At 32.1% G+C, this 21,660-nt stretch overlaps 1 protein-coding gene across 1 annotated transcript in view; it reads right to left on the bottom strand.

Moving 5' to 3' along the window:
- LOC118192734 (arrestin homolog) overlaps nucleotides 1-21,660 on the bottom strand; it is a 27,887-nt gene extending 6,227 nt beyond the window's left edge. Inside the window, exons 1-7 of the mRNA XM_085813332.1 lie at nucleotides 21,506-21,660; nucleotides 16,684-16,744; nucleotides 13,961-14,211; nucleotides 11,006-11,133; nucleotides 10,701-10,921; nucleotides 4,002-4,074; nucleotides 815-958 (exon numbers count right to left, since the gene is read on the bottom strand). Coding sequence (XP_085669458.1) covers nucleotides 815-958; nucleotides 4,002-4,074; nucleotides 10,701-10,921; nucleotides 11,006-11,133; nucleotides 13,961-14,211; nucleotides 16,684-16,744; nucleotides 21,506-21,553 — 926 coding nt within the window. The 5' untranslated portion in view covers nucleotides 21,554-21,660. The remainder of the gene's footprint in view (nucleotides 1-814; nucleotides 959-4,001; nucleotides 4,075-10,700; nucleotides 10,922-11,005; nucleotides 11,134-13,960; nucleotides 14,212-16,683; nucleotides 16,745-21,505) is intronic.

The raw sequence follows: 21,660 nt of genomic DNA, 5'->3' as shown, positions 1-21,660 counted from the left end.
ATTGCAAATTAATTCGCAGCAATAATTAATCTTTTATTTGTACACAATTTAATTTTCATAGTTTAAAATTTAAATTAGCTTTATATAATATTTGTTATTCAAATTTCATTTCTTGCAGCAATGGCACAAGAGAATTCTTTAATTATTTATTTAACTTTACTATTGATTTCTTATATATATATATAACATATAAGACATACGTATATAACAGTTGCTCCTTTTTTTAAATTTATTGAGGTAAGATAGTTTGGTGTTTTAGAGACAAAGCACAAAAGTATTCATCTAAGTAGGAAAGCATCTTTCTCTTTATTTTTCACTCTGTTATGCTATAGTGAAAATTGCTTATGCTTGTGAGTACGTTTGCAGTGATATGTCCAAACTACAGAGAAAGAAGACACAATTAGATGTTTCTAAGTAGCAGGATTAATTAGAAGAAAATCTTTAAATATTGTCTGTAACAAACATATAGTAGTTTTCTTGCATAATATGACTTAATGGAATATCGGCTAATGGAAAACACTCCAATGATACTTTATGAAAACGCATTTGGACAGAGTCGAAATGATCCGTTGGTCTGCATTCGAGTTGCCTTTCATTGGCTGTCCGAAGTCGTGAACTATTTCTTCCTTTTTTCATACTTCACGGACAACATAGGCCTTTACAAACTGAAAAAAACTGAGCAGATTTCAGCCTAATGATTTCTTTGTAAAATGAGCGTTGATTATGCCAAATGACCTTATTAAATCAATATGTTCAATTAATCAAAACTTTGTCGAATATTTAGGCAAAATCTAAAAAGATACATTTTACTCACATAGTCGAAGATGCCATGCTGACTGGTTCATCACCTACTGGTGCATCTAATGCCACACCTCTAGTAGTACAGTTGTCAGTAATGGTTGGATTAATCTCTACAATTTTATGTAATGTTCCTCCTGGTCCAATTGGGCAACCAGACCTATAAATAAAATATCTCAAGAGTCATCTAGTATATGATCATTTGAATCAATTCGCATCATATTTAAATTAGAATTTTTCAGTATGTAATTTAAATTTTTTTCGGGGATTTGGCGAAACTTTTACGGGAAGTTACATTCGTTTCTTATAATTCCCTAAAATAACTGCATAAATTCAAACAATCAACCGTATATGCTTATAAATTTAAAAATTGGGCAGTTTTTATAAAAGATCACAGCATTCCTTCGCTTCATGAAGCTCATTTACTTAAAATAATTGTGTTATGTCTAAATTATGTATTTTACGCTAATAATAATATATAGAAGAGAAACTTATTTGTCTATTAATATTGATCTTATGCGAATGATCTTCGTATTTGCGTGTATAGGATGCACTATAAAAGAAAGAATTTGAAAGATCTGAAAGAAAAGAACACCAAAAGAAGGTGAAAAAATATATATCCTGGCAATACATTTGTAATAGAGGCTCTTTATTTTGCTGTGGTACCATCACGTTTTGAATATCATACTGAACAAACGACTATTTGCTATTGAATGCATTATTGCAATTGCGATGACAAGCATAACATGATATGTTGAAGTACTGCCTGAAGAATTCGCTGTGCATGCTCCAGAAATAAAAAATGTTACAAGGAGGTGTTCCTTATACTCGGTTTTAAGGTAATTCTAAATTAAATAATAAACTTTGGCTAAATCTGGCTACCAGATTGGCTAGCTGATGACTCAATAAAACGAAATTAGTGGGCCCGGAAACAATTTTCAAAGGATGGTCACGGAGATCTTAGTTGTATGAGCACGTTAGAATAAATTAGATTCTGTTTTGCATAATGAAACTAGGAAGCGGGAAACGAACGCGAGCCGAACTATATACTGGCGAGAGCGGATTCACCCTATGCCTTGTATCTAAGCCAGAGTGTCAGTCACTCAGTTTTCTTTTTGATCCATGTTACTTATGTCTTGGGATTACTCCTGCAATTATTGCCTAATAGGTAAGCCTGAAGATATTTTTGAATGATTAATGAGCATATGTAAGTTCCTTTTTTTGACATTTCAATTTTAAATGTCTGTGAAGTAATTTTTTTTTCTACTTTAGAATTAAATTTTTTTTTTCTACTTAAGTAAACCCCCCTTACTTGTTAAATGAAGATTTCAGAGTAATTTTGAGTTATGAATCTTTAATGGAACTGTGATAACAGAGGGTAGTGAACTCAAAACGCTTTAGCTGTGTTAATGCATAACACATCAGAGCAGCCGTTCTATCTTGCTTAAACCACCAATAAGTGAGGAAAAAATATCGAATCCTGCAAAAACGTATCGGTGAACATTTCATAGTAGTTGATTCTATTCCTCAGTTTCAAGAAAATATAGCCAAATGGTGTCAGATTCCATGCCAGAGAAATTTACTATCATGCTCTGTCCTTGGTACTGAGGAAAGGGTATTGTAAAATGCATAAAGATTTCAGATGCAGTTCTTGTAGAATCTATGGAACTCAGTATCAGTATATCTGCTTACTGATGTTAATAATCCTACTGTGCCAATGCGGTATTAGATGCTCATCAGAACTGGACTCCGACAATACGAATCATGGTGGTCGTCAGTAAAGGACTGCTATGTAGCGGGCATTATAGTTACTCATGTTTTAAAACAGTCACTTATTTTTGGAGCTCTTTACGCAATGAAATATATTTGTACAATGCTTTGCTAAGGTAGGTGCTGTCATTCACTGGCAGATGCTGAGAACACCTTAGAAAGAGAGATAATTGTTGTCTTAGAGCACTAAGGGATGGGGGGGGAGAAACTGAAAATACAAGCTTGAAAAAATTGATAACCAAATTATTGTTAAAATAAACATTTAATAAAGGACAAGGAGGCTCTCCTTATACTTCGTCTTTAAGGAAGACCGTAATAATATAATCAGCTTCTCTAAATGAGACTGATCTGCTGATGATCCAATAAAGTGATATCAGGTTTCTCAGAAACAATCTTCGAAGAGTGGTAATCTTAGTTGTGGGACAAATGCTTCATTCTGCTTTTACATAAAGATTTCAGTCGCCTTTACAAGAATTGTTTCAGATTATGATGCCAGTCATACAAGTTTTATATATATATATATTTCTAAACACAGTACCTCAAATATATTTTTGCAGTGATATTCAGTATTCACAAGTACTATCAAATTTACTCAACGCAGATTCAGCGAGTATGCAATGGCACATGCGCATGTTCTGTCAGATTTGCTATAATAATATATGAGAAATCTTTAATTACCATAGTGGTTTTTCATTTTTAAGGGAGGGGGAAGTAATGGTTCGAAGTAATACAAGTTCAATAAAAGATAGCTTAAACTTTCAATGATTATTTATTTACTGTTTACAGATCATATTTAAAGAAAATCTAGTTTATCACTGTTTCAAAGACGCTGAAAAATCCAGACGGTAAAAAATGCTCTGAAAATAGGGCTACTGAGCGACTGGCTGTAACCAATGAATTTACATACGATGAATTTTAAGAGTTTCTTTTCTATTTTTGCGAAAACCTATGCTAAACAATAAAACCTGCTTGTTCATGTTGTTGGAAGCAGTGTCGTTGCACCAGGCTGAAATTTGACCAAACGTTTCCATTCTTGTAGTCTATGCGAGATTTTATACTCTCTGCTGACCTTGTTGAATGTCGTATCTGTAGTCTCTCTTCTCGCTGGTATGCCGTCATTGGTAAATGGTGGTTGATATATTTATGCTTGAGGATCCTAGGGTTGCTATCATTTTAACGAAATGTCTGTCTTTTACTAACTATGCATCAAGATCACGACTAACTCAAGGTTAATCGTTTCGTTACCTTGCTTAACTCAGCGACCTTTCTAGTGTGAAGTATAGCTACACTCCATTTTTCTGTGCAATGAATGTTGTCAAATACACGTCGAAGTCATTTCTAATTTTTTGCACAGAGAATGCAGCTGCTAATGATACTGTACTGAAAATAAACATAAAACATATTTTCAAAGGTTTATGTAATAACATACTTACTCAGTATCGACGCAAGCTATAATTGTTCGGCAATGTCCACTAGCAAACATGCAAATATCTGCATTTTGAATACCTAGAAATAATAAAATTAAGCGTTTAGTTAAGGAACTGGGAAGTATATAAGTACATAAAATTTTATTTGAGTTTTTATGTGTATGATACTTCGTAAATAGTTAATGCTACACCTTTTATTCATTATTAAATGTGCGTAATCATTCGCAGTTTCCATTTTATTCCATTGTTTTACATAATTTTTTTCGTTAATTATTCGTATTCAGGTTTTAGGTTGAGGATTTTCATTTTGTTTTTTAAAAGATGTTTCCAGAAAATATTGTTTCTTTAATCTTAAAAAATCTTCTAATAAAGCTGCACATTTAAAAACAAGGTGTGGTAGCAATGGTAATTTCTAATATTTGGAAATATGCAACACATTATCACTATGTTATATTCACTTGATTAAAAAACAGATCAATGTACCTCGTTTTTAGTAGAAATTGCAAATATTGCTGATAACCACATGCAGATGACACAGTTTCAGAACAACACTAAAGAAGCGAATCAAATAATAGTTAAGAAACTTAATGAACTTATGAAAACCCACAAGAAAATAGTGATGAAAAGTGAGACGGGATGTAAAATACTGTACGTTTAAAGCAACGGACTATGGAAAATGTAAGACAATAGGTTTGAAACTCAAAATGGAGACTCGATCAAAATTTCCTTTTGAATCACGATGAAAAATTTTCGGACATTTCAGGCAACGAATTTCGATTTTGGACCGTATTTATTTTGGTTCTGGAAGGCTAAGCTGGAAAATATTTATTGTACCTGCGCTCATTATTTAGTTTTTCAGATTTGCCAGTAAAGAATTGAAGCTAGTCTTATTTAGTGGGGCATGGTAGCTAGACTTTACATTCATAATTGTAACTAGCTCTGTTCACCCATTGGTTAGAGACGAACCTTTTATTTTCCTTAATTCATTAGAGAAATTCTTTCCATCCACATTATAATTTCCCATATTGATCCCAATGTACATGCAAGGAATTTTCTATGTACGACTGGAATGGAATTAGGTATTCGTTTGCGGATTAAATTCTTATTTTATAAGATTTGCATTTGCTGATTTCATATATGCATGCGTTTATTTCATTTATTTGAATTCTTGGTTGACAGCATCTTTTCAGCGTAATGTGGCAGGATTTCTGTTGTCATATGTGTCAATGATGCTTATTTCAAAGATTTATATGCGAGTTTAAAATTTGACATGTTTGCGCTTTTTACAGCTTTCACATGGTTATAATGTCTGTATGATTAAATTAAAATATTCGGAACAGGGTACATTAGGAAAGTGCACATTCTTATGTTTTAATCGACAATTTTTTAAAATCAAGATATAATCGAGAATCTTTGGCTCAGAATGGTCGAAAGATTGTTCACTTAAAACTTTATATCATAATAAACTTCATAATAAATCCTAATGCTGAAGAGAACAGTTCTGAATTATTTATAATAAAGACTTTTTTTTTTTTGTAATATGTCCAGTTAAACTATTTTTTAAAAATTTGTTTTAGGTACTTGTAAAACTAGCATGCTCCGCGTCTTAATAATGAAGGTATTTTTTTTTTTTTTTTTTTTTTTTTTTGTTGTTTTGTTTTTGCATAATTTTTACGTGTTTTCGTTTTTATGCACAGATTAGTGATATACCTATTATTGCATTTAGCACAAAGTGTATATTTAAAAAAGTTTGTAATTTTAACTTCATTTTGTCGAATAAAATTTTCATAATCTCTGTTAATTATATCGTTATAAAAAGATTGTGTATTATGTGCGTTATTTTTTGGGGTGCAACATTTGACTGTTTATTACATTAATTTTTTTTAAAATTACCACATCATCTATCTCGTTATCTGTCTATATCTATATCTACAACGATCTATCTATCTATCTATATATATATATATATACATGTGTGTGTTGTATCTTCACGAGTGTGACTGAGCATGTGTATATATATGTAATGATGTAGGAGACTTAGATGTAATGTAGAAATACTGACTGCACAAATGGTGATCCATAATGAACATCAAACTTGATAGCCAAAGCAGATTGAATATTGATTTTTATTTCAACTGACATTTGCCGTCGCATCTCCCTTGATTATTCAAGGAAGTTGGCTAATCGTGCCTGGTATAAAACACGTACATTTTTTATACAATTGCGGTGAGGAGGAAGCAGCGTGGCAGCGTTCGAGTGGCAACAGAAGCAGAAGCAAAGGAGTCATCGAATATGGAAGCTTAATTAAGAGAATTTCGTTTCTCTAAATTTTTTAGCTCTGAATTAGTTACTTCTTCATGTAAAAGTCACATGGTAAGGATTAATCTAGAAATGACGCGGTCCAAAAAGCGTTACTACTATTTTTAGAACAGAGCGGGGAAGTACAGAAATTAAAATAAAAAAATTAAGGGTCTGTTGTTAATTTAAGTTATAATTTCGATTTACATATTTTTTGTCTTACATATCCCTCCTCTTCAAAGAGAAAAAGACTTGGCGATAGAAATGTCTTTCGAAGAGATAAAACGCTGCGCATTTCAGTAAAGGGGTATTTATAGAGTTGAATTTCTTTGCTTAAATTCTGGAATGCTGCTTTCACATCACGGCATAATTCGGAATAATTATCAAATGATGAATTTTAGATTAGCAGTTTTAAAATAAGAAGGTCATGTAGCCAAATTAAAATGAAGAATTAAGGAGCTATTTCAAGTTATAATTTTGTATCATATGTTTTTATCTTGTATGCACACACACACCGCATGCTTATACAGTGTCCATAAAAGTTTTTGTGTCTTTATATTCGAAACTATTTGTGCAGACATATACTTCCAGTATATTCAAGTGCAAATATGCATGTTTTGGTATTTTAAAATAAAATAAAAAATAACTCAGTTTTATAAAAATTACGAAATCTAGCATTTTATATGGTACCCCATCACTATAGTTATATTTAGTTTAAAAAAAGAGGTTTGATTCGCATACAACAAAAAGAGAACGAAATATGTCATTTCAAAGTTTCAGAACACATGTTTTGAAAGGAAAAGGATCCTATACAAATTGAAGACAGCAATACCAGATTATTAAATATTTTCTTTTTTAACGATTAAATGACAACTTTTAATATGCAGACATTCGGAAAAAAGTTTGCAAAATACAATTTTTTTAAAAAAGACATCTTATTTATAAACGTTTCTAGAAATAGCAGATGGCTTCACGAGTTTCGAGTTAGCACATCGCCAACTTGTAATATTAACTATATAGTTTCAGAAGGAAAATATTTCTGTTTCGTTGAATTTTTTATGACTATTAGATAATGTACAGTACTATAGATTAGACTAGCGGAAGTACCCGATGCTAGTTAAGTTAGAATCAGAGTAATGTATCAGACAACAGAGAGAACGATACCGCTGTAATCCTTCTCTAATTATTGATCTTTGATGTAACAAAATCCGGTGAGGGTGTTTTTTTCTGTTATAAGTTTTTTCTATTAAAATTCTGACATCATTAATATCCGCTAACGCATTTCACCTATATTCAATTTTAATGGATTAAATGTGGCAAAAATTGATCATAATTGATCAGAAATCAATAAAGCAATTCGAAAAAATATTAATGTTTTGTGGTCACGTTTAATCGATCATTGTCAAAATTAATTGAAACAGTCGATACAGGTTCAACTTTATGGATTGTTGTTTTAAAACAAATTAGAAATTGATGAAAATGTGTTTTTAATTTTATTTCCTTCATAACTTTTGATATTTGAATCTTGAGTTGGTTGTTTCAGATTGAACTCACATTTTTTCAAAATTTTCCTGCCGTTTCATGTTCTTTCCTTTCTGTATTTGTGCATGCATATATATTAGGTTGATAGGGATAAGCAAAAAATTCACAAATCAAAATCAATGAAAGATTTTTAAATTTTCTAAAATGTTGGCAAAAGTGCAATTTGAAGAAGCGTGCATCCAATCAGGCAGAGAAAACACAGATGAGATATAAATAAAATATGTGAATTCTAGTGCATGTGCTCATACGGCCTTCGCTGCCGATTAATCGAGAGTTTTGCAATTCTGGAATCCTATTGGTCAGTTCCATAGACTTCCTATAGCAAGCGAACGATTGAAAATTTTTTTTGTGGAAAAAAGTGCACATCGACCTTTCACAGGACCCAGAAAAAATTACAGAAAGTTAAGTGACGATAGCGGTAGTAGTGACTGAGTGTATCGCGAACAAACAAACACGCAAACAAACACGCAAACAGACATTCTTTGTTTTATATAGAGAGAGATTATGCTAAAGCAATGGTACTCAAACTTTATGACAAGACGACCCACTACAACAATTTCACGACTCAGTTCAGAGCGTTCACCTTTTATATACCATCAATTAAGATTTTTAGGATTTTTATCAACATTGTGACTCCAGTGTAAATTTTCGCGACCCCAATTGGGGTCACGACCCATACTGCAATAAAATAAAACTGCATGTAAATATTATTGACGTATTTTTAGTATCTGAAAACTTATTTATTATTTGTGTGAAAATCCTTCGTCATTTCAAATGTTACAAAAAAAAGAAATTATAGAAAAATTTAAAGAATATTATATACTAGTACATCACAAAGGACTATTACTGAATGAAATTTAAATGAAAATAATCAATCTCGAATTATCCTAATGCATTGAAGCTTTCCTGCGGAAAATATAGCCAGGCTAGGTAAGTAGATGTACAGGCATATGTAATCACTGGATCCCCAATGCCACGAGCAAAGGAAGGAAATTGACGATAATGGAAATTAATATAAAACTACAAGTATACGAGCAAAAGTCATGGCCTGTAGGAAGGCGGAAAAGAGCCGTAACTGAACTTCTAGGAAAATCTGGGATCAACTGTGTATCCTCAAGCAGCGAGGCGGCATACCGGCAGAGTCACACAATGCTATCTGCTTTATCCTGGAGGTATATCTTTTTATCAGAAGTTTGACTGAATGAAATGAGAGGATTTTCAAAGGTCTCTGGATGACTCTTGCACCCTTTTTGGTCAAAATGTCGGAAGCCTCGTTCCCAGGAATCCCGCAGTCAGCTGGGATCCACTGGAAAGAATAGGAGAAGAGTAAGTAGATTTAAAAGGTAATCAATCCTTGACATTTATTTTTGAAGTCACCAATCATAACATTGCAATTTGCTGCTTGAGTGTCTATTCTTTGATAACATCAAATGTAGAACTCTTAAGGCTAAAAGCGAATTATTGCTATGTCTTGTAAGTACCACAGAGACAGAGAAGGATGTAAAGGACATTTTTATTGGATTCAAATAAAAATTAACAGACGGCACCACTCGTACTTACTTAAGGCAACTATTATGGCTTGAAACAAAGGTAACTGATTGAACAAAACTAAGAAACGTAAATTCAATAAAATTAATTTATTGAAATTTACTTCAGAGAAGCTTCCCGAGTAGACAAATACTATAAGATTACTATGCTTTGGCACTTTACTTAAACTTTAACAGATAGAAGAATTAGAGGTATATAACTTAAAAAATAAGTTTTTGTTAAAGAAGTCGAATTCAGCAAGAAAAATTAAAGGTTGTGGATTAAACTAAACTACAGGATTTTTATAAATAGGATGAACACACAGAATAAGAAAATAATAAAGGCCATACACGTAAGCTGTACAGGACAAAAGAGCACACAAATTCATGTAAGACACTCACACGTGCAATTATAAAAGGCAAAAATGTGAGAATCTAAAATTTCATTTTTAACAATTCAATTTTTCAGGACAGGACGTTTTATTCTAAGTAAAAATTCGAACGTTCCGTGAAATGTTTAAAAAGGCGTTGATAAGTAAAGGGCAAATTATTTATCTATTTCAAGAACAACGAAAAAAAAAAGAAAAAAAGAAAAAAAAGAAAAAAAAAAAAAAAAAACTCATTGCATTATTAGTTATAATTAGTCCAAAGGGGCAATTTGCCCTGATTATTTGCCTTTGTTTAATTTTAATTTGGCATTTTGCGTTAAAACTTTAAAAGGCTGCATCACTTTTCAAATCGCTGCCATCAAATATTATCGCTCTGTATTATATTTGAAGAAATTAAATAATGAAAAATCTGCATAAATGTATGTATGTTTTTCGCATTGTGATAAAACAACGGTATCTAGAGCCATCCAATTTTGAATGACGTAATCCTACTGCGAATATGGTCATCTGGAATCCAAAATTTGGAATTTGTTTTATTATAGATTTTATATTTTGTAAAACGTTAACGAATTTTTCATTAATAAATTCAAGGATTTCAATGCGAGCGATGGCAACGTTGTACAGAAAAACATTTTTATTTCAAACGCGGAAGTCTGTATATCTGAAATTCTAAAGATATGCTCAATTTAAAATTATTTTGCGACATTGCTCATGAACTGAATTTTATGGTTTAAGTGATATTTAATAACGTGATATTTAATAAATAAAGGTAATACACAAAATGTTAAAAAAAACCCTTTGAACATAATTTAAAATCAGAAAACTTTCAGATTTTCTTTTTTTTCTTTTATTTTTAAAATAAACTTTTTAAAAATTTCTCTGGTTTCTTTGTTTTAAGAAAGTGAATTAACTAAAGTAATAAACTGATATTATTTTCATTTTTTACCTACCGTAGACTTTTATCCTTTTCACAGTTTTGTTTGAGTAATTTCTTACAGCTATATTGACAGCCACCTGGTCACCGTGACCGAAGACTTGACGATCCAGAGTGACTTCTAATTCCAGGTGACCAGGACTGAGAAGGAAGTCCTTTTTGATGATAGAGCAAGGCTGCCTATTTCCGATTAGTTGGGCCCTCTGAACTTTTCTTATGGCCATAGAGACTGAATTCCTGTTAGAAATTGAAGTTTGTTTAAAATGAAACAGAAAAAAAAAATGTATAAAACATCTAAAATATTTCAAAATATTTCACTACCGTTTATGTCCTTTGTCATGCTGTGTGTTTCCAACTGTTATTCTGACTTCATAATATACTCCACATGGCTGACCTTGTTCTTCTGCACCAGGCTGTAGCACGACAGAATGTGGCGCATTTTCTGGTAGCTGGATAGCAAAGAGTATTTACAAATTTAAGTTCTCAGAAAGGGAATATTTTCTGATAGATTTCGTAATATTTAAGAGATCAGTGATGGTTTTTGTTTAAAACATTAGTGATCCTCATTTGCTGTTTAGCTTTGGTTCCGATTATGAAATTAAAAGCATGTTACTTTAAGCTGTAAGTTTTCTCCCCAACTGAGGTTTTCTTTAGATAAGTTGTGTCATAAATCAGCTTGGATGTCTTGTTTGAACCCCGATGTATATTACGTTCAATCCATCTGGCGTTAATAATCTTGTTCACTACCTAATTATCTACAGATTGAGCTATTAGGTAAGATTAAATGAGCGGGGGCCACTATAGTCTGTTACTTTAAAACTTTAATGTAGGCACTTTAGTGTCGTATCAATCCTCCCCATATTTACGATCGTAACGTGTGTCGTCATCACTACACAGAGGAAAGCACAGGAGTTTGGAAAATAATATGTTTGGACATTTTCTCCGTAGTAGTCGTTACCATGGTTATGAATTATGATTTGACAAAAATGACCTTTAAATGTCTATTGTAAAGTAACATACTATAAGAAAGCTTGAAAGGTGTACCGTCTTCCGCTGAGACAGTAAGAGGTAATTTTAAATCAATAATTGTTCCGAAAAGAGTAACTTATTTTACACTGTAGTTCATTCTTGAAGTTTCAGGCCTTCAGAATAATCCCGGAAAGCAAATATTTATGCTATGAATCGGGATTAAAAACATTTCTTTCGAAAGATATATTACTATCTGTTAGTGTTCCTTGTTTGTATTGCATTATGAAAGAAAATATGAAAGAGATCCCATGAAAGTACAAATAGAGGTACAAAAGTAGTATATTAAAAAATTCCTACCTGAAGTTTAGACGCTTATTTCAGAGACTGAAATGTAATTTATCTATTGTCAATACGTCCTCAGAAAATATGTTTGACTATCTCTTCATAACAAGCTACAATTACTGAGAATCTTTGGGAAGAAAGCTTTAGTAATTTTCTAAAATTAAAATTTCTAGCATTTCTTCAATACAAAATTAAAGCGAGCATTTTTTGTTAGATGTAAAATCAGAGAACTATTATGTAATCCCGAATTTGAATTTACGCTAAGCAAAGCTGAATCTAACGTTTAGAAGCATTTTATAAATGAGGTGTTTCTTGAATAAACCGAAAAATAGAAAATAACACAGAATTAATTAATGAGCTTCTGAAAACCTGTAAATCAGTGGGGAAATGCATCTTTTAAATCTTTTTCTTAAAGAACTAAGGAAATACAAGCGACAAGCAGAGAGAAACCAGAATGTATATAAGATGAAAACATGTTAAAGAAAATGAGATTACAGAATACTAATCGACTACTGTTTAACTCTAAGAAATTATGTAAGGGATTTAAAATCTATCAAAGAAACTCGACTAGGTGTTTAATCTAAGATTACAATCATTAATTATAATGATTAAACAGGTAAAAATGTACGTATTGTAAAAAATAAAAAGTGCTAAACAAATTTATGGTCATTCAAATGCAAGAGGCAAATTTATAGTCTTCAAATGCATAATCCAAGTGCCTTAGATTTTAAAAAAGTTTATTATTGACAATGCTTTACTGTACAATGCTTTACTTTACTTTCTTTATGCTTTGCTTTACAATGCTTTACTTTACTTTCAAAATAATTTATTGAACCTTTTTCCAACAGTATTTTTCTGTAACATTGCAAACATATCTTTGCGAGATCATTGTGATGACACGTCTATGTTGCACCCATTAGCGGCCGAGCGGTAAAGTCGCTAAACACTGGTAGTTCGGTCCGAGGTTTGAATACAGGTGAACGGGCTGGCTACATGGGCGTTTTCGTGGTTTTCTCCATGTGTATCGTGCATAGTTCCCCTTAGGAATTTCTCCACGAAGGCTATCCCTCTCCTTAGGCAGATGGCACCCGAGTGCTTTGCCATAATTAAATAAACCAAACCAAGCGTCTACTTTGCATTACGTCACATAATGCTACAGAGACGGTGTATGCCAGCTGTAATGTTCTGTCTTTTGACGTAGATGTGATTTAGCACTGTACCGTTGATGTCATATCACACAGTAACTTTGATGTGACGTCATATTGCGATGTTGCTGTAACATCCCTCTATGACGGTGATATGATATCACATGCAATGTCACTTTACGATATGGAAGTGATATCTTAATGTGACTTTGTATTAGATACCAGTTCCACTTTGATGCGATGTTCACTGAGAGATTATTATATTTTACTGCGATGTCTATGTAGCTTGTCATGGTGGTGTGATTGTAACTTAGAAAGCAGCGTTAATGTAAAATAAAACATAATGTAAATACAAAGCCACTATGGTGTTAAATGAATGATATTTTATCGTAATAAATCTTTGTTGGGAGTCTCTTATTAAAGCAAATGTAGTAATTATTTTCTTAATGTAGTAAATAGCTTTTTATAAAATTACGTGAAATATTTCAGGTAATCCAGGTTTCAAACTATCAACATCTTTAAACATCTTTCCAAATTGTTTTCCCAATTCATATCAACAGCGCACGCACTTGCTGTCATCGTTTTATAAAAAACGAAATTAAAATTAATTTGTACGAATTAGTTGTAGCTTTGGAAAATTATCCTTATCCTCTTTAAAAAGTTCATAATTTAATTTTATTTCTTTTCTTTATGCTTACCAATAATTATTTAGCTATTAAGTTGAGATTTATTTTCTGAGGATTTACAGTTTTTAAAATATTTTTTTGATGGAAATTATCATGAAAGCAGCATGCGAAAGGATTTAAGGAAGTATACATACCATTAGTTTGAAAGGATAAGCATTAGGTCCAAGTTTGCTGATAAGCCGCTCTTGCATCTTAGATCGAGTACCAACAGGTATTCCATCTTTCGTCTCAGGTGGATAAATCTGTTCAGAAGCCAAATACAGCTCTTTCACAAATTTTAGACCCATGACCTCATCATCCTCTCGACCATACCTAAAAGTGGCGATCACGTGGCCATACACATGACGCTGTTTCAAATATTCATCATCCAAAAGAACAACTCCCTCTGTTCAAAAGGAATTTGAAGTTTTAAATCATAAAAGAATAGCCATTTACTTAAAATTTATCGCTGAAAATAGATACAGTATTCATTTTAATTTCAGAAGATTAAAGCTTACCAAAACAATGTGGGATTCTCATATTACCTTGAGCTAATTCTTTTAAGAAAATGCCCAAATTGAAATTATATAGTATTAGTTAAATTAGTGTTTTATTAGTACTGTAATGAAATTGTTAGCTTACTGGAAGTCAGGTTTTTAAATATTTTACTAGCTTTTAGAGTTAATATTTCTAATAATGTTTTACGAACATCACAAATTTTTAAATGAATTGCACCTCTCTTATTCATTTAATTAATTTTTCTAGAAATTCGAAATTTGGTTCAATTTAATTTCTGCTTTTTTATTTTATACCTTATAAAGTTTGATTAAAATCTACCGAATTTAAATGTAAAGTTTCTTGATAGTATTAATTTAGTGATAAGAAATTGTGTAAAATCTAAGAATCAGAGGAAAAATCTGTCAGAAAGAAATTCCTTTCAATGAAGCAAGTAGTCACGAACACCGCAATAGATCAGAATCGCTGTTATACGCTGTTACAGCGGAAGAATATGTTCAGGAATATATAATGTTTGTTATTGAACGAGTCATGCTTGCCTGGCATAGAATGCAAAGATAAAATCACTTAATTCTCAGTGACAATGTAAAACTTCACTGTTTAATAAAGGGAGCTTAAGGCAATGGAACTCTGTCTGAAGGAAATTTTCTTCAGTGAAGCATTTAGAAACACCATTATAACAATGACACAGCTCATTTCATTATCCCAGCAGATGAAATTGTTTGTAGACTTTGGTTACACACTTCTTGTGGATAATCTTTTCTTTTGCTGATTGAATGAGATGGTTATCTGGCACATCATGCAGAAAATAAAATCTCTTCCTTTTCAGCTCCAATCTTAAATTTTATTGTTAAAATTAACAATACTCTATTGACCTTTCGAAATTTATAGAGTAGTCTTCAACTTACATTCCACAGAATTTTGGTGTTCCAATCAGTTTCTCCAAAACTCAAAATAAAAAATTCACAACAAGTCTCATCCTCAATAAAAGAATATTTATAGAGGACGTGGATCGCAAGGTTAACCATATGAAATATTTAATTAAATTATATTTTTTACTTGTTTTGTTATTGTTACCTAATATAATACAATATAAACCTGTTTCTATGAGTAAAGATGAAATAATGATTTTCCTTTCATTTCATTAAAGTGCGCAAAACATTGGTACATTAACGTTTATAAGGTAAGTCCCCACTGACATTAGGCGTTTATAAGGTATTTTCTCCCTACTTTCCGCATGCATTCGTTGTGTAACGGTTAGCACACTCGGCGCGTATACTCGAGGTCCAGGTTCGAGTTCCGGTGGGGATATTTCACATTTTTCACGTTTCCCGTACACAAAAATCCTAAAACTTCTACACGTTTTAATATTCATTCTTCTAAGAATACTAGAGCCCCCCAAAATACTTTTCTCCCAAAAATTAGTTTTATAGGTTTAAAACACTCTAATTTTAGCGATTCCCCAGAAGAAAGTTACAGTGGTCTTCAAGCAGAATTTTTCAATCTTAATCGAATCGGAAAATAATAGATTAAACTGAAGACCATTATTTTAGGACAGTGATTCCTAATGTTCTGTGTATATACTTATAAGGGAACAAACGAGCGTTCAAAGGCATGCAAAGATAAGTAAAAAGAAGGATTTAACAAGATTTTCTTATACTTTTATAAATAAAATACTACAGTAAGTTTTAGACCTTATGAGCTATTTTCTCCCTCCCTTCTACATGCTTTCGTGGCGTAACGGTAGAATACACAGCGCGTATTCGAGAGGTCCAGGTTCGAGTCCCGGCGAGGGCATTGCACATTTTTCATGTACTCCTGCTTCAAAAATATCTAATGATTCTAAAATGGCACCCGAACTAAAAACGTGGTGGATGATGATTCTTCACGAACAGGATTTGGCGATTGGGTCCCCTAATCCCCAGTCGATTTTAAAAGGGGGAGTATATAAGGTATTTTATCCCTCCTTTCTGCGTGCTTCGTAGTGTAAAAGTAGCGCACTCCGCTCGTATTCCAGAGGTCCAGGTTTGAGTCCCGGCTAGGGCATAGCTCATTTTTCATGTCTCCTGCTTCAAAAGAACCTAATGACCCTACAGTCTTCACAGGTACGGCATATAGTTCTGAAATAATATCAATACTAATTACTTATGATGAATGTTTTGCTGATGTGAAGGATATTGGTTCTGAAAATGGTTTACCAATGGTGTGAAAAAATGAAATGAACCGCTGTTATAAGCTTAAATTAATAGATCTGCTTCTGTTTCCAGTTTATCAAACTTAATCTGTTTGAAATTATTAGGAAAATTAATTTCATTTGGTGAATTATTAAAAGTGATGAAATAAAAATAAAATTATTCCTTACCGATAGGGTCCACATGTGTTATATGATCAATGTATTCTCTTTTTGGAAGATATAGCATCACCTAAAATAAAAAGATAAATTTACTTAAAATAAAAAAAGCAAGCTACAAAGTTTAACAAAATTTTCACTGAAGTTAAACTTTTTTGAGATTTCACTGAAATTCACTGAAGTTAAACTTTTTGAAAATTTTATGTTTCCAAATTTCTTTCAAAAGTTGCTTTTTACATTCACTACAGTTCTGAAATATGCCATCAAATGAAACAAATCTTAGATAATGATAGTAATCAAATAAAATCAGTAATGATAATAATGATGATGATGTAAAAATGATAGTAAATCAAATAAATTCATGACCTGTTTGGCGTTATTTTTAATTTAAAAGACCGCACATTTTCGAGATAGAAAGAAATTGTTATTCCTCTTCTATAGAAAATTGTTCTTTAAAAGAAATGTGAAACATTTTGCCTTTTTATAAAACTGTATAGCTTTAAATACTTTATTATTGTAAGTAATCTATTCTAAATATGTTACTTTTTATTTCCTTGCACAAAGTAAAGGAAGTATTGTAATCACGAAATATTTTGGGTACGGTATTTCAATGGAAATATCCATTTTGACCGTTCCTCGAATCCATTTAGACAACTGTTTTACTTGTCTTCTGTACGTACACATAAAATAAAAGACTCGTTTTTTTCTAAAACGAATTGTAAAATGCATTTGTAATGAATTCAGAAAGCTTTTTGCTTGTCGAAAAATTTTCTGTAAAGGTTTCCTGTTCTTGATGTGTAAAACTGTGCTCTTCTTCTGGCACATTTGTACAAATAAACTAAATCCACGCTTCATTTAATAGGAAGGCGGATCAAACAGTAAAATAAAATGTTTTCCTTTTTAGCTTGTAGAGTTTAATTTTAGTTTTTAACCAGTTATTTAATATTAAACTGCTTGCCTGTTTTCCTCGGTCTCAATTTCCCTGCTAGAATGTAAATTTCTAGCTCGCATTGTATTCAGATGAGGTAGGAAGAAAAGAGTATTTAAAGGAATGTTTTAGAGGGTAGAATCAGAGCGTGTTCTGTCCGCTGAAGTTCACGTTGCTAAATTGGATTCCTTGCGAGTAGTATTCTGCGGAGTTGCGTTATTCTTGCCGTTAAGCTTGCTGCGCCGGTCAGAACCAGCCTACGGGTTATTCTAATTATGTAGCCTTTAGGCTAATTTACTTTCCTTAGTTTTAGTTAATCAGTAATCTTTGATTTAAGCCATAATTCTGCAAGCACGGGTGGTGCCGGCTATTAACTTTTATTTGAGTCAAATAAAAGTCCACACCTTTTACTCCTTTTCGCCTGTCCTCTACACCTTTTCACATGTCTCACCTCTCACCTTTTCACCTTTTATGTACTCCTTTTCACCTGTCCTCTACGTCTTTTCACGTGGTACTTACAAGACATAGGAATAATTCGCTTTTGTTCTTAGGAGACTTTAACTACATTTGAAGTTACCAAAGACTACGAGACTTTATAAGGTTCTCAAGAAGCCAACTGAAGTGTTCCGACTGGTGACTTCAAAACTAAATATCGAGAATTATCTTTTTAATCTACTTACTCTCTCCTACATATCACTTACTTCTGAGCATTAGGAAATGTAACTTACCACAGGTACGAAAATTAACCGTAACAGTTTTCTTTTTATAATATCACTACAGTTAATTTGTAATGCGTTTTATCATATTCGTATAGTATTAGAACGGCATGCTAAATGCATTTTACTTCATGTATAAAACTCTAAGCATTTCTCTTAAAATGCATTTTTTTAAAAGTCGGTTTTACCTTATAATAAAACTAATATTTTCCTAGACAGTGTTTTAAATATTTTAGTATTTTTGGAAAATACTAATAATTCATTTCGTATCATTATTCAGCACATTTTTAGCTCAAAGGGGCGGCAGCCACAGAATGGCTATTAATCCCAAAAGGACATTTTGTGGCGTTCACTATCAAATGGGGATTTTCTTTTTCAAGTTGTTGCCACAAAATATTATCGCCCTGTATTATATTTAAAGAGATTAAACAATGAAGAATCTGCATGAATGTATCTATATTTCTCGCATTGTGAAAAAACAACAGTACCTAGAACTATCAAACTTTGAATAACATAATTCTCCATCCAAACATGGGCATCTGGGCGCCTGAATTTTTAATTTCGAATTTGTTTTATTATCTGTTTCATGTTTTGTAAAACTTAAACGCGATTTCAAAACGAGTAATGGCAACACTGTACTAAAAAACATTTTTATCTCCAGCGCGCGAGAGTGTGCATTGGAGCTCTAAAGATAGGCTGTTTTTAAATATTTTTAGCCCAAAGGAACTCAATGCTCTCGAACCATGTATGTGTATGTAAGTGAAAACAACGCCTTGCGTAATATAAAATCTGAAAGCCTTCAGTTTTTTTAAAGTTTTAAATCTGTTTTATTGTACCTTTTATAGCAGCAGCACAGTCAATGTAATGTGTGATAACGAATGAGAATATATACTACATCATTATTTCTTAAACTCCTTTATTAAGCAGATACAAGTATATAAGCCTCTATTGCATTTTTTTAAAAACCATGTTATTCGTTTTCGCAAGTCGAGTAGGATTATCAATTTATCGTACCTAATTTTTTGTTGTGATGTGTTTTTCAATCTTTTCGTCAAGAAATAAGCCAGTGTAACATTTTAAAACTGACGTGATTTGTGCTTTGATGATTTTTGCTTTGATAGAGCTAAAAAGAACGAAAAGAAAATATTGTTTTAAATATTCCTCATATACTGCTATGCTAGTTTGTGTTTTATTGAAAGGGGTTACTAAAAAAATAGTTCTCCTCTTTATTGATATTGTCTTACTATTGTGATTTTAAGTTTAAAATTACACTGTTGTACAAAAAATCTGTAATTTCTCATTTATCATGTCTTTCATTTTTAATTAAACATTAAAATACAAAATATAGATGATTAAGAATGATATGAGAAACATTATTTTCATCGTAAGTATAAATAAAAGGCTGAACAATTGCCATTTCAATGGCAACTGCTATTTTAAACTCAGATTAATATTATGATTTAATGACGAGCAGCAATTAAAGGAAAACAAAACGTTTCTCTTCAATATGTAATAAATACGCCACCGTACAATCACCTTCTTAAGTACGAACGCGTGCTAAATACGAATGTATTTACGTACGGGTTCATAGGATGCTAAATATGAAAAACAAACAAACAAATGAATAAATAATAAAGAAATCTGAAAGGTTTCGAGATTTCAAAGGTCTCCCAAAAGAGTCTGTTATCGTTTTTTAAGTTCTCGTTGCGTTCGCAGTCTACCAGTCTGCTGTTACCCTACTGACGCATTTTTTGTCTTTTTTTAGCTTTATTATTAAGAACCATTTTCTTTACAATTACGTCTTATACAATTCAAAAGCAAAATGAGGAAAATTTTAAAAGCAGCACAGCATTGTAGAAGTAGAATTCCCGATGCAGCATAAGAATTAGCATTAGAATTCCCGATGCACAGCATTAGAATTTCCGATGCACAACATTAGAATTCTCGATACAGCGTTAAGTTGTTGGCATACGTTTTTCTGTCCCCCCCAGTCCTTTCTCGGCTTGTCATATAAATATTCAATTTTCTTACAAGATGATTTTACAAAATTATCATGTTCTTTGCAATTAAACCACATAAAATTCGATTCAACAGTAAAATCGCCAAATATTTAAAAACAGCATATCTTTAGAATTTCGGATTGACATGCTCGCTTTCAGATCGCTGAGTTAATCAAAATTCGGTAAAGTTTCATAAAATATGAAATAGGTAATATAAGAAATACAGGTGAACATGTTCAGGTGGAGGACTGCGTTATTCAAAATTTGATAGCTTTAAATTCCGTCGTTTTTTCACAGCGTTTAAACCATTTAAAAGCTCTTGAGTGGGATAATGCTTCCTCGCCGTAAACTTGTTTTAACATTTCGTAGGTTTCCGCAGCAGTCTTGCCCAATTTGAAGCAAAATTTAATGTTAATTCTTAGCTCCATTTTCACTTCGACAATAGGAATTTAAGAGCTACGTTTTAATGCGTCTTTCCATGAGAACACTTACTTCAGAATGGCGCCGATTGCGCTGCACATGCGCAAGAAAACGCTCTTCAATATGCAATCATTCGCGCCATCTTCCGACTTTTCGTTCTCCTACAGTTACGTCAGTCCTGGAAATTAATAGCCGGACCTTGTATATATTTCACGCAGATTCTGCATTGTTTAATTTCTTTAAATATAATACAGGACGATAATATTCGGTGGCGACAATCTGAAAAGTCATACATCGCATTTAAAGGTTTGGACTCGAAATGCCTTTTCGAGAGTGATATCCCATCTGGCACTAACGTCCCTCTTAGGGTAACAAACAAATAAACCCAAACAAGTTCTATAATACAAAACCTATTCTAGAGCCCGTTATGTTATTTTCCTGTATGTAGCTTTTTTGATAGTCAAACATATTTCATATGAGATTTGATATGACATCAAGGAAATGCACATCATGAATCATTTTAATCGCAGCTATAAGAAGTATAATGGAAATAAAATTACAAATAAAATATTTTATAAATTGTTCAAAGGAAGATTTTCCAATTTTTTAAAAGAGTAAGTAACTTTTTACTTTGAAAAACATTCAGGCCTTTTAATATTTAAGACCTGTGTTACATTTCTTAAATCTGAAAACATCTGAAAAAGATAGCAACGGTGCGGTTACAATACTACGATATGTTTAGAAGAACTATTTTATTGAAAAACATTTACCTTCGCATTAGGTGAGCCTTTCTTGTATATCCTACAAGTCGCAACCATGATCTCAAAATTTCAGGTAACGATTTAAACGCTGATGAAGAAAACAGCAATAGATCAACCAGAAAGTCAATCAAGACTGAAACGTAGAATCAGCAACGTCAAAGAGA

The sequence above is a fragment of the Stegodyphus dumicola genome, chromosome 3 (assembly GCF_044657685.1).
Source record: "Stegodyphus dumicola isolate Sdum_Otavi_A_Nest chromosome 3, ASM4465768v1".
Lineage (NCBI taxonomy): Eukaryota > Metazoa > Arthropoda > Arachnida > Araneae > Eresidae > Stegodyphus > Stegodyphus dumicola.
The sequence above is the reverse complement of the archived record's forward strand: the minus strand, read 5'-3'. Positions and strand labels throughout refer to the sequence as shown.